The following is a 13376-nucleotide window of genomic DNA, read 5'->3' as shown; positions in this document are numbered from 1 at the left end:
GGTTCGATCCCTGGTCAGGGAAGTAGATCCCACATGCATGCCACAACTAAGAGTTCACCTGCCGTAACTAAGGAGCCTGCAAGCTGCAACTAAGAAGCCCACGTGCCACAACTAAGGAGCCCAGGAGCCTCAACTAAGGAGTCCATGAGTCACAACTAAGGAAGCTGCCTGCCACAACAAAGATCTGGTGCAACCAAATAAATGAATAAATAAATAAACATTAAAAATAAAAAAGACAAAAAAAAAAAACAAACAATGATCTAAGTTTCCACCTAACAATATGAGCAAAGTAAATCCACAATAAGTAGAAAGGAAAAATAATAAAGAACAGGAAAAAATGAAATAGAAAACAATAATTAAAGAAAATTACCAAAGCTAACAGTTGGCTATTTAAAATGATTAATAGGGACTTTCCTGTTGGTGCACAGTGGTTAAGAATCTGCCTGCCAGGGCTTCCCTGGTGGCGCAGTGGTTGAGAGTCTGCCTGCCAGTGCAGGGGACATGGGTTCGAGCCCTGGTCTAGGAGGATCCCGCATGCCGTGGAGCAGCTGGGCCCGTGTGCCACAGCTGCTGAGCCTGCGCGTCTGGAGCCTGTGCTCCGCGACAAGAGAGGCCACGATGGTGAGAGGCCCGTGCACCGCGATGAGGAGTGGCCCCCGCTTGCCGCAGCTGGGGAGGGCCCTCGCACAGAGACGAAGACACAACACAGCCAAAAATATAAATAAATAAATAAATTAATTAATTAATTTAAAAAAAAAAGAATCTGCCTGCCAATGCAGAGGACACGGGTTTGAGCCCTGGTCCAGGAATATCCCACATGTCGCGGAGCAACTAAGCCCATGAGCCACAACTACTGAGCCCGCGTGCCACAACTACTGAAGCCCGTGTGCCTCGAGCCCATGCTCCACAACAAGAGAAGCCACCACAATGAGAAGCCCACGCACTGCAACGAAGAGTAGCCCTCGCTCGCTGCAACTAGAGAAAGCCCATGTGCAGCAACGAAGACCCAACACAGTCAAAAATAAATAAATAAATAAATAAATTTGTAAATAAAATAAAATGATTAATAAACTTAATAAGCCCCTAGAAAGAATGGACTAGAATAAAACAGAATAAACCCAAATTACCACATTAGAAATGAAAGCATGGATATCACTCAGATTCTACAGACATCAAAAGGATAATATATTATGAACAATTTTATGTCAATACATTTAACAATTCAGATGAAATAAAGTCCTTCAAAAACACAAGTTACCAAGACTGACACAAGATCAAATGGATACTATGAACAGACTTGTATGAGAGAAACTGGACTTATCTATCCCTACATAGTGGTTTCTTGGGGCCAGAAGTGAAAACATGGGTTTTCTGTAAGTGAGCACAAGGGATCTTTCTGGGGTGATGGAAATGTTCTAAAACTGGACTGTGGTGATGGTTCTGTAGATCTGTAAATTTATAAAAATCATGTAATTGGACACTTAAGTTGGTGAATTTTATGGTATATAAATTATAGCTCAATAAAAGTATTAAAAAAACCCACAACTCTCTACAAAGAAAACACTAGATCCAGACAGTTTCAGTTATGAATTATACCAGACATTTAAGGAAGAAATTTTCTTTTAGAAAATACATGATAGAATTTCCCAACTCATTATGTAAGGCCAGTATAATTCTGCTATTAAAAGCTAACAAAGCGGGCTTCCCTGGTGGCGCAGTGGTTGAGAATCTGCCTGCCAATGCAGGGGACACAGGTTCGAGCCCTGGTCTGGGAAGATCCCACATGCCGCGGAGCAGCTGGGCCCGTGAGCCACAATAACTGAGCCTGCGCGTCTGGAGCCTGTGCTCCGCAACAAGAGAGGCCGTGATAGTGAGAGGCCCACGCACCGCAATGAAGAGTGGCCCCCTCTTGCCATAACTAGAGAAAGCGCTCGCACAGAAACGAAGACCCAACACAGCCATAAAATAAATAAATTTAAAAGCTAACAAAGAGACTTCCCTGGTGGCGCAGTGGTTAAGAACCTGCCTGCCAATGCAGGGGACACGGGTTCAAGCCCTGGTCTGGGAAGATCCCACATGCCGCAGAGCAACTAAGCCCATGAGCCACAACTACTGAGCCTGCACTCTAGAGCCCGCAAACCACAACTACTGAGGCCCGTGCGCCTAGAGCCTGTGCTCTGCAACAGAGAAGCCACCGCAATGATAAGCCCGCGCACCACAACGAAGAGTAGCCCCCGCTCACGGCAACTAGAGAAAGCCTGTGCTCAGCAACAAAGACCCAAAGCCAAAGATAGATAGATAGATAGATAGATAGATAGATAGATAAATAAATAAAGATTTTAAAAAGCTAACAAAGAAGATGGCAGAGTAGAAGGACGTGCACTCACTCCCTCTTGCAAGAGCACCGGAATCACAACTAACCGCTGAACAATCATCGACAGGGAGACACTGGAACTCACCAAAAAAGATAGCCCACATCCAAAGACAAAGGAGAAGCCACAGTGAGACAGTAGGAGGGGCGTAATCACAATAAAATCAAATCCCATAACTGCTGGGTGGGTGACTCACAAACTGGAGAACACTTATACCACAGAAGTCCACCACTGGAGTGAAGGTTCTGAGCCCCACATCAGGCTTCCCAACCTGGGGGTCCGGCAACAGGAGGAGAAATTCCTAGAGAATCAGACTTTGAAGGCTAGCGGAATTTGACTGCGGGACTTTGACAGGACTGGGGGAAACAAAGAGTCCACTCTTGGAAGGCACACACAAAGTAGTGTGTGCATCGGGACCCAGGGGAAGGAGCAGTGACCCCATGGGAGACTGAACGAGACCTACCTCCTAGTGTTGGAGGGTCTCCTGCAGAGGCGGGGTGTGGCTGTGGCTCACTGTGGAGACAAGCACACTGGCAGCAGAAGTTCTGGGAAGTACTCCTTGGCATGAGCCCTCCCAGAGTCCACCATTAGCCCCACCAAAGAGCCGGGTAGCCTCCAGTGCTGGATCGCCTCAGGCCAAACAACCAACAGTGAGGGAACCCAACCCCACCCATTAGCAGACAAGTGGATTAAAGTTTTACTGAGCTCTGCCCACCAGAGCAACAACCAGCTCTACCCACCACCAGTCCCTCCCATTGGGAAGCTTGCACAAGCCTCTTAGATAGGCTCATCCACCAGAGGGCAGACAGCAGAAGCAAGAAGAATTACAATCCTGCAGCCTGTGGAACAAAAACCACATTCACAGAAAGATATACAAAATGAAAAGGCAGAGGACTTTGTACCAGATGAAGAAACAAGATAAAACCCCAGAAAAACAACTAAATGAAGTGGAGATAGGCAACCTTCCAGAAAAAGAATTCAGAATAATGATAGTGAAGATGATCCAGGACCTCGGAAAAAGAATGGAGGCAAAGATCGAGAAGATGCAAGAAATGTTTAACAAAGACCTAGAAGAATTAAAGAACAAACACCTAGAAGAATTAAAGAACAAACAAACAGAGATGAACAATACAATAACCGAAATGAAAAATACACTAGAAGTAATCTACAGCACAATAACTGGGGCAGAAGAACGGATAAGTGACCTGGAAGACACAATGGTGGAATTCACTGCCATGGAATAGAATAAAGAAAAAAGAATGAAAAGAAATGAAGACAGCCTAAGAGAGCTCTGGGACAACATTAAATGCAACAACATTCGCATTATAGGGGTCCCAGAAGGAGAAGAGAGAGAGAAAGGACCAGAGAAAATATTTGAAGAGATTATAGTGAAAAACTTCCATAACATGGGAAAGGAAATACCCACCCAAGTTCAGGAAGCATAGAGAGTCCCAGGCAGGGTAAACCCAAGGAGAAACACACCAAGACACATAGTAATCAAACTGACAAAAAGTAAAGACAAAGAAAAATTACTGAAAGCAACAAGGGAAAAATGACAAATAACATACAAGGGAACTCCCATAAGGTTAACAGCTGATTTCTCAGCAGAAACTCTACAAGCCAGAAAGGAGTGGCCCGATATATTTAAAGTGATGAAAGGGAAGAACCTACAACGAAGATTACTCTACCCTGCAAGAATCTCATTCAGATTCAACGGAGAAATCAAAAGCTTTACAGACAAGCAAAAACTAAGGGACTTCAGCACCACCAAACCAGCTGTACAACAAATGGTATAGGAACTTCTCTAAGTGGGAAACACAAAAGAAGAAAAGGACCTACAAAAACAAACCCAAAACAATTAAGAAAATGGTCATAGGAACATACATATCGATAATTACCTTAAACGTGAATGGATTAAATGCTCCAACCAAAAGACACAGGCTCACTGAATGAATACAAAAATAAGACCCATGTATATGCTGTCTACAAGAGACCCATTTCAGACCTAGGGACACATACAGACTGAAAGTGAGGGGACGGAAAGAGATATTCCATACAAATGGAAATCAAAAGAAAGCTGGGGTAGCAATACTCATATCAGATAAAATAGACTTTAAAATAAAGAATGTTACAAGACACAAGGAAGGACACTACATAATGATCAAGGGATCAATCCAAGAAGAAGATATAACAATTATAAATATATATGCACCCAACATAGGAGCACCTCAATACATAAGGCAACTGCTAACAGCTATAAAAGAGGAAATCGACAGTGATACAGTAATACTGGGGGACTTTAACACCTCACTTACACCAATGGACAGATCATCCACACAGAAAATTAATAAGGAAACACAAAGTGCAAATGACACAATAGACCAGATAGATTTAATTGATATTTATAGGACATTCCATCCCAAAACAGCAGATTACAGTTTCTTCTCAAGTGCACACAGAACATTCTCCAGGATAGATCACACCTTGGGTCACAAATCAAGCCTCGGTAAATTTAAGAAAACTGAAAGCATGTCAAGCATCTTTTCGGACCACAACGTTATGAGATTAGAAATGAATTATAGGGAAAAACACATAAAAAATAGAAACACATGGAGGCTAAACAATACGTTACTAAGTAACCAAGAGATCACTGAAGAAATCAAAGAGGAAATCAAAAAACACTTCAAACAAATGACAATGAAAACACAATGATCCAAAACCTATGGGATGCAGCAAAAGCAGTTCTAAGAGGGAAGTTTATAGCAATACAAGCCTACCTCAAGAAACAAGAAAAATCTCAAGTAAACAATCTAACTGTACACCTAAAGGAACGAGAGAAAGAAGAACAAACAAAACCCAAAGTTAGTAGAAAGAAAGAAATCATAAACATCAGAGCAGAAATAAATGAAAGAGAAACAAAGAAAACAAGAGCAAAGATCAATGAAACTAAAAGCTGGTTCTTTGAGAAGATAAACAAAATTGATAAACCTTTAGCCAGACTCTTCAAGAAAAAGAGGGAGAGGACTCAAATCAATAAAATTAGAAATGAAAAAGGAGAAGTTACAACGGACACCACAGAAATACAAAGCATCATAAAAGACTACTACAAGCAACTCTGCCAATAAGATGGACAACTGGGAAGAAATGGACAAATTCTTAGAAAGGTATAACCTTCCAAGACTGAACCAGGAAGAAATAGAAAATATGAACAGACCAATCACAAGTAATGAAATTGAAACTGTGATTAAAAATCTTCCAACAAACAAAAGTCCAGGACCAGATGGCTTCACAGGTGAATTCTATCAAACATTTAGAGAAGAGCTAATACCCATCCTTCTCAAACTCTTCCAAAAATTTGCAGAGGAAGGAACACTCCCAAACTCATTCTATGAGGCCACCATCACCCTGATACCAAAACCAGACAAAGACACTACAAAAAAAGAAAATTACAGCCCAATATCACTGATGAATACAGATGCAAAAAATCCTCAACAAAATACTAGCAAACAGAATCCAACAACACATTAAAAGGATCATACACCATGATCAAGTGGGATTTATCCCAGGGATGCAAGGATTCTTCAATATACACAAATCAATCAATGTGATACACCATTTTAACAAACTGAAGAATAAAAACCATACGATCATCTCAATAGATGCAGAAAAAGCTTTTGACAAAATTCAACATTGATTTATGAAAAAAACTCTCTAGAAAGTGGGCATAGAGGCAACCTACCTCAACATCATTAAGGCCACATACGACAAACCCACAGCAAACATCATTCTCAATGGTGAAAAACTGAAAGCATTTCCTCTAAGAGCAGGAACAAAACAAGGATGGCCACTCTTGCCACTATTATTCAACATAGTTTTGGGAGTCCTAGCCACGGCAATCAGAGAAGGAAAAGAAATAAAAGGAATACAAACTGGAAAAGAAGTAAAACTGTCACTGTTTGCAGATGACATGATACTATACATAGAGAATCCTAAAGATGCCACCAGAAAACTACTAGAGCTAATCAATGAGTTTGGTAAAGTTGCAGGATATAAGATTAATGTACAGAAATCTCTTGCATTCCTATACACTAACAACGAAAGATCAGAAAGAGAAATTAAAGAAACAATCCCATTCACCATTGCAACAAAAAGAATAAAATACCTAGGAATAAACCTACCTAAGAAGGTAAAAGACCTGTACTCAGAAAACTATGACACTGATGAAAGAAATCAAAGATGACACAAACAGATGGACAGATATACCATGTTCTTGGATTGGAAGAATCAATATTGTGAAGATGACTATACTACCCAAAGCAATCTACAGATTCAATGCAATCCCTATCAAATTACCAGTGGCATGTTTTACAGAACTAGAACAAAAAATCATAAAATTTGTATGGAGACACAGAAGATCCCGAATAGCCAAAGCAGTCTTGAGGGAAAAAAACGGAGCTGGAGGAATCAGACTCCCTGACTTCAGACTATACTACAAAGCTACAGTAATCAAGACAATATGGTACTGGCACAAAGACAGAAATATAGATCAATGGAACAGGATAGAAAGCCCAGAGATAAACCCACACACCAATGGTCAACTAATCTATGACAAAGGGGGCAAGGATATACAATATAGAAAAGACAGTCTCTTCAATAAGTGGTGCTGGGAAAACTGGACAGCTACATGTAAAAGAATGAAATTAGAACACTCCTTAACACCATACACAAAAATAAACTTAAAATGGATTAGAGACCTAAATGTAAGACTGGACACTATAAAACTCTTAGAGGAAAACATAGGAAGAACACTCTTTGACATAAATCACAGCAAGATTTTTTCTGCTCCACCTCCTAGATTAATGGAAATAAAAACAAAAATAAACAAATGGGACCTAATGAAACTTCAAAGCTTTTGCAAAGCAAAGGAAACAAGAAACATGACGAAAAGACAACCCTCACAATGGGAGAAAATATCTGCAAACAAATCAACGGATAAAGGATTAATCTCCAAAATATATAAACAGTTCATGCAGCTCGATATTAAAAAAACAAACAACCCAATCCAAAAATGGGCAGAAGACCTAAATAGACATTTCTCCAAAGAAGACATACAGATGGCCAAGAAGCACATGAAAAGCTGCTCAACATCACTAATTATTAGAGAAATGCAAATCAAAACTACAATGAGGTATCACCTCACACCAATCTGAAGGGGCACCATCAGAAAATCTACAAACAACAAATGCTGGGGAGGGTGTGGAGAAAAGGGAACCCTCTTGCACTGTTGGTGGGAATGTAAATTGGTACAGCCACTACGGAGAACAGTATGGAGGTTCCTTAAAAAACTAAAAATAGAATTACCATATGACCCAGCAATCCCACTACTGGGCATATACCCAGAGAAAACCATAATTCAAAAAGACACATGCACCCCAATGTTCACTGCAGCACTATTTACAATAGCTAGGTCATGGAAGCAACCTAAATGTCCATCGACAGACGAATGGATAAAGAAGAAGTGGTACATATATACAATGGAATATTACTCAGCCATAAAAAGGAACGGAATTGGGTCATTTGTAGAGATGTGGATGGATCTAGTGACTGTTATACAGAGTGAAGTAAGTCAGAAAGAGAAAACAAATATCGTATATTAACGTGTATATATGGAACCTCGAAAAATGGTACAGATGAACCGGTTTGCAGGGCAGAAATAGAGAGACAGATGTAGAGAACAAATGTATGGACACCAACGGGGGAAAGTGGCAGGGGGTGGGTGGTGGGATGAACTGGGAGATTGGGATTGACATGTATAATATGTATAAAATAGATAACTAATAAGAACCTGCTGTATAAAAAAATAAATTAAATAAAATTCAAAAATTCAAAAAAAAAAGCTAACAAAAACTTCACTAAGAAAGGAAACTATAAACCAACATCATTCATAAACATAGATGCAAAAGTCCTTAATCTATGAGCAAATTGAATTCAGAAGTGTATTAAAAGGATAATACATCATAACCAAGTAGGGTCTATTCCAAAAATGCACGGTTGATTTACTATTGGAAAATCCAAAGTTATGTACCATATCACACTACATATTATATAACTGCATTGATATAAGCTCAGTTCCAGAATAGGCAAAACTAATTTGATGTAAAATCTAAATCTAATATCAAAAGAAAAAAGGAACAATAGTCGCCTGGGGTGGATGGGAGAGACTGACTGGCACAGGACAGGAGGGAACTTTCTGGAGACTTGAAAATGTTCTATATTGTGATAGGGTTGTGGGTTTTACATAAATATACATGATTGCATTTGCTACATTTCAGTATATATAAACCTTACAAAAATTTTTTTTTAAGTAACAGTAACAGTGGGAAAATGGGGAATGGGTAGAAGTATATGAAACAAAATAAGAGAATACTGTTAAGTGCTGAAGCTGGGTGAAGGGTCATGGGAGTTCATTGTACTATTCTGTTTTGGGGTTTGTTTTAATTTACATAATAAAAACAAAAACAAAACAAAACGTAGAGTTTTTAGTTGAGAAGAAGATATATGAGTCAAAATGTTTCGTAGTTCCCCACCATTACCAATAAAAAGTTACTGTAATTTCCTGTTGCAATTAAGAGGTGCAGTCACTAGTATTACAATGAACAGTACTTGCCTATACTTTGTGTCCAAGCCAAAGCAAAGAGATTGGTTAGGAGGACTTGCTACTACACACACTATGAAGAACTAGTAAAATTTATTAGGAATATGAACTCTCAAGAAGAACTTAATAGCTTGCTTTGAATATCTGAAGCACTATCACTATTTAGTTTGTTCAGTCAAGAGCCATAAATAAAAATAGTGGATGGAAGGTTCAGGAGGAGTTTTCAGCTCTATATTTTTATTATATCTGGCCGTGCCATGCGGCATGCGGTATCTTAGTTCCCCGCCAGGGACTGAAGCCGTGCCCCCCTGCAGTGGAAGCTCGGAGTCTTAACCACTGGACCAGCAGGAACGTCTGTGTTTTCAGCTCTATAAAAAGAAGAACAATGATCTCTCCAAAAAGCAAAGGGGCTGCCTTTGGAGATAACTTCCCTATTTGTGGAAATGTTCAAATATAAGTAGGAGATTTGTACACTGGCAACAATCACAAGAAGAAAACAGCTATTAAGGTTCCTTCTAGTACAGAGATTTTGCAGTTCTCCGAACTATTTTCTCTTCTTTTGATCTAAATTCAAAGAGAGAAGTGCAGGGCTTTGTGGGAATGTCTTTTAAAAAGAATTCACTAGGTGGGTGGGGGGAACTGAGGAGATGTTTAAGGGTACAAACTTGAAACTAGTAGATAAGTCCCGGACATCTAACGTACAACATAGTGATTATAGACAACAATACTGTATTATAAACTTACAAGTTGCTAAGAGACTAAAAAAAATAAAGTAAAATAATTCAGCCAGAATGCAGTGTCATGATAAAAGCTGTAATACAGCCACAAACCCCAAACTTAGTATTCTGGCATATACGGTTACGAGCAGCATGCATAGAAATTTTTGGAAATTATCACAAAAATGAATGGTCTTAGATTCTGGGCTGAACTGAAAATTTCTAGATTAATCTTTCTTGTTAAAGTAAGAAGACAAATTATAAAATCAATCACAACATGCAGCCCTGACCCAGGTACTGTGTCTTCTTTCCTCAAAGAATACTGATTATTGTGTTCCCTCCTCTGATCTAAGTACTGTGGAGAAATCAAAGTATAAGACACAAACCTTATCCCAAGGAAAATTACAATTTAACTACAAAGGCAAGACACGCCTGAAAACAAACCGTCACCACATAGCGGTACTTGGTTAAGTGCCAGAAGAGAGTACAGATAAGACATACTGTGAAATGGAAAGAACATTCTACTGGGGGTGGTTTCAGCAGGCTGCCTTGAGGTTAAGGAACTCAGAATGAAAGAATTTAGACAGGAATAAAAATGTAATGGGAGGGAGGCAGGCACTTCCAGGGCAGGAGAACAGGGTAAAGCAAGCATTGTGATGAAGTAACTTGAAAATCAACCTAAATTTTGTCTCCAGAGAATCCCCAGTATCCCTTCAGTGCCTTTGTCTAGCTCTCCTATCAATTTCTTCTCAAACCTTTAGATCAGTGGTTCCCAAAGTGAGGTCCTTGGACAAGCATCATCATCAACTATCTGGGAACTTCAACTGCAAATTCTGAGGCCCCATCCCAGATCTAATGAGTCAGAAGTGGGCAGAGGGAGGGAATGGAGCGGCAATCTGTGTTTGAACAAATCCTTCAGGTGATTCTGATGCCCGTTCAAGTTTGAAAACCTTTGCTCTAGGACTTCCTGATAAGCACAACCCTCCGCGCAGGAAACTGATGACGTTCTGAGTGCCTAAGTGAGCCACTTCGCTGGGTGCAGGAAGGGAGTTGATAGCAGGTCCCAGCCCTCTAAGAGTTCAGTCTCTGGCCCAATCTCGCTTTCTCCTCCAGTACCCCTTGTTCCAATCACTATCCTCTATGCCATCGCCTCCCGTATTACTTTACCCTCACAGGGCCCCTCCGTCGCCCTACCTCAGACTCAGAGGGGACGTGGTGCCGGCAGGGAGGAGAACTGCCCAAGGAGACAGGAATAGATGTAGCGCTTGCCCGGAGCCCGCCCAACAGGAGTAAAACGCCTCGGACCCATAAAGAACCGCTCCACTGCCACCGGCTCGGGCTCCGGCCTGAAGCCGAGGAGCTCGCTCTTCCACCCGTCTCGGCCGCCATCTTCAGGCCGAGCGTCGTTACCATGGAGTACGTGACGCCTCCGCGCCCATCGCCAGCCCCGCCCCTCGCCTCTCGAGGCAGGTGGAGGGACTTGGCGGTGGAAAGGTGCTTTTTGATTGGCTAGCGTCACCCATAAGAAGTTCACCGCGGAAGACGAGAGTTGCATCACGTCCATCGCGTCTCATTCGCGCGAAGCCGGCCAATAAACGCCACTTGGCGGCCCACGTGAGTTGGGCTGTGGGAAGACTAGTGGGTGCTGTTGGTAATGGGATGATACGTCGGTGTCCTTACTGAGGCAGTTTTTCACTTTTTAATTCAGTTATTCACCGAAAAGATATGCACTCACTAGGTGCCAGGTGCTTAGACATATAAATACATGCAAAATCTTTTATGGTTAGCTCTCTGTATAAAAGGTAAATGGAATGTAATTTTCATTTTTACTTATCCTGAGTCACCAATTCTAGACCTACTTTTTAAAAAAATTTAAGTGTAGTTGATTTACAGTATCGTGTTAGACCCACTTAATGAAAGTCATTTTCTGTAAAATCAAATGTGTTCTTTACTATTCAACCCCATCCCTTAACTTCTATGAATGTAAGAATTGCAACTGCATTAACCCCGGAGACTAGGTAGACCCTTGCCATTAAGGAAACTACCTTAAAAACTGAGCCGTGAGGAACTATAAGAAATTGGAAATTGGGACAAATCTCCTTGTGGCCCATGAAACAAAGAATTAAAACCAGGAACTGAAAGCACCGAGCTGTAACAGTCATTCCAGGAACTGAATATTGTAAATTACTATGCTAGGAACTGTAGTAGAAAAAAAAAAAAGAACAGAAAATCCCCAAGAATTTACAATTCATTGGTGAAGATAATGTACTTAAAAAAAAAAAAAAATGGTTGGGGCATTTTACCAGTAGACTCATTAGATGTGTCTATCATCCCACAACTAGTGGAAGCTGGGATGTCAAACAAAATTTATCACTTTATAACGTACTGTCTACACAAAACCACAAAGAAATTGTGGATTGTGAGTAAAGAATGGTACCGGTCATCTTCAGTTTCCTAGGGGTAAAGGCAGTGTCATGCTGGTGGAGGGGCAGTTTCAATAGTCTAAAGGACAAGATGCTAGCCGTTTTAAGTTCATTTCTGTGAAACATTCAACTCCTCCAATGTAACTTTGGCTTGAGGACTGCCTTTGCACTGACCAAACCTAGCTATGGGAGCAGAAAAGCGTAATACAGGCTCTCACTCCCCCCACCCAACCGTCTCCTAGTCCCCCAACTTTGTAAATGCACTGTTACCCGTTCAGCAACCAAAGCTAGGAAGTTAGTTTTGAAGACTCCTCTCTACAATCAATTGGTTTAAACATTCGGTTAATGTTTAGTCTGCTCTATTAAAGTACTCAAATATCTCAGTTAAGACTGCAAAGCCTACCTGGTTTTCCCTTCCTTCAGTTTATGCTGGGTTGCCACAAGGATCTTTCTAAAATATGAATCTTGTCACCTGTCACTCAAGCTCTTCAGTAACACTCTAATACAAGAATATTGTTAGAACTTCCCTGGTGGTCCAGTGGTTAAGACTCAGTGTTTCCACTGCAGGGGGGAAGGGTTCCATCCCTGGTCGGGGAACTAAGATCCCCGACATGTCATGGGCAGCGTAGACAAAAAAAAAAATAAAGACTATTGTCTAAAATCCTGGCAGCTGGTAGTTTTCTAGACTTACTGTCCAATTACTTCCAATTGGTTTCAGTCACTACATAACCCAGTTAAATTGTTCAAGTGCCTTCTGCTTTCGCAATGTTTGTGCCATTTTCCTTTTCTGAAGTACCACCCCCAAGCATCTCTTCCTCTATTCGATGATCCCCAAGAGTACATCTACTTAACTGGCACAACAAAGTAGTTACCTTTAGTTTATGTTGGCTGTTTGTTTTTTTTTAAATTGTTTTGGCTCCGTTGGGTCTTTGTTGCCGCTCACAGGCTTTCTCTAGTTGCAGTGCGCGGGCTTCTCATTGCGGTGGCTTCTCTTGTTGCGGAGCGTGAGCTCTAGGCGCACGGGCTCAGTAGTTGTGGCACTCGGGCTTAGTTGCTCCACAGCATATGGGATCTTCCCAGACCAGGGCTTGAACCCATGTCCCCTGCACTGGCAGGCAGTCTTAACCACTGCACCACCAGAGAAGCACCACCCCCCCTCCCCCTTATTTTTTTATAAATTTATTTATTTTTGGTTGCATTGGGTCTCTGT

At 41.0% G+C, this 13376-nt stretch overlaps 1 protein-coding gene across 2 annotated transcripts in view; it reads right to left on the bottom strand.

Annotated features, from left to right (window-relative positions):
- The window catches only part of LMLN (leishmanolysin like peptidase), a 127432-nt gene extending 116276 nt beyond the window's left edge, over window positions 1–11156 (bottom strand). For both annotated transcript variants that reach the window (XM_059920915.1, XM_059920914.1), the window contains exon 1: window positions 10938–11156. In XM_059920915.1, coding sequence (XP_059776898.1) covers window positions 10938–11156 — 219 coding nt within the window. The remainder of the gene's footprint in view (window positions 1–10937) is intronic.
- Window positions 11157–13376: the final 2220 nt, after the last annotated feature.

Source organism: Balaenoptera ricei, chromosome 4 (assembly GCF_028023285.1).
Source record: "Balaenoptera ricei isolate mBalRic1 chromosome 4, mBalRic1.hap2, whole genome shotgun sequence".
NCBI lineage: Eukaryota > Metazoa > Chordata > Mammalia > Artiodactyla > Balaenopteridae > Balaenoptera > Balaenoptera ricei.
Note: the sequence above shows the minus strand (reverse complement) of the source record. Positions and strands in the feature narration are given on the sequence as shown.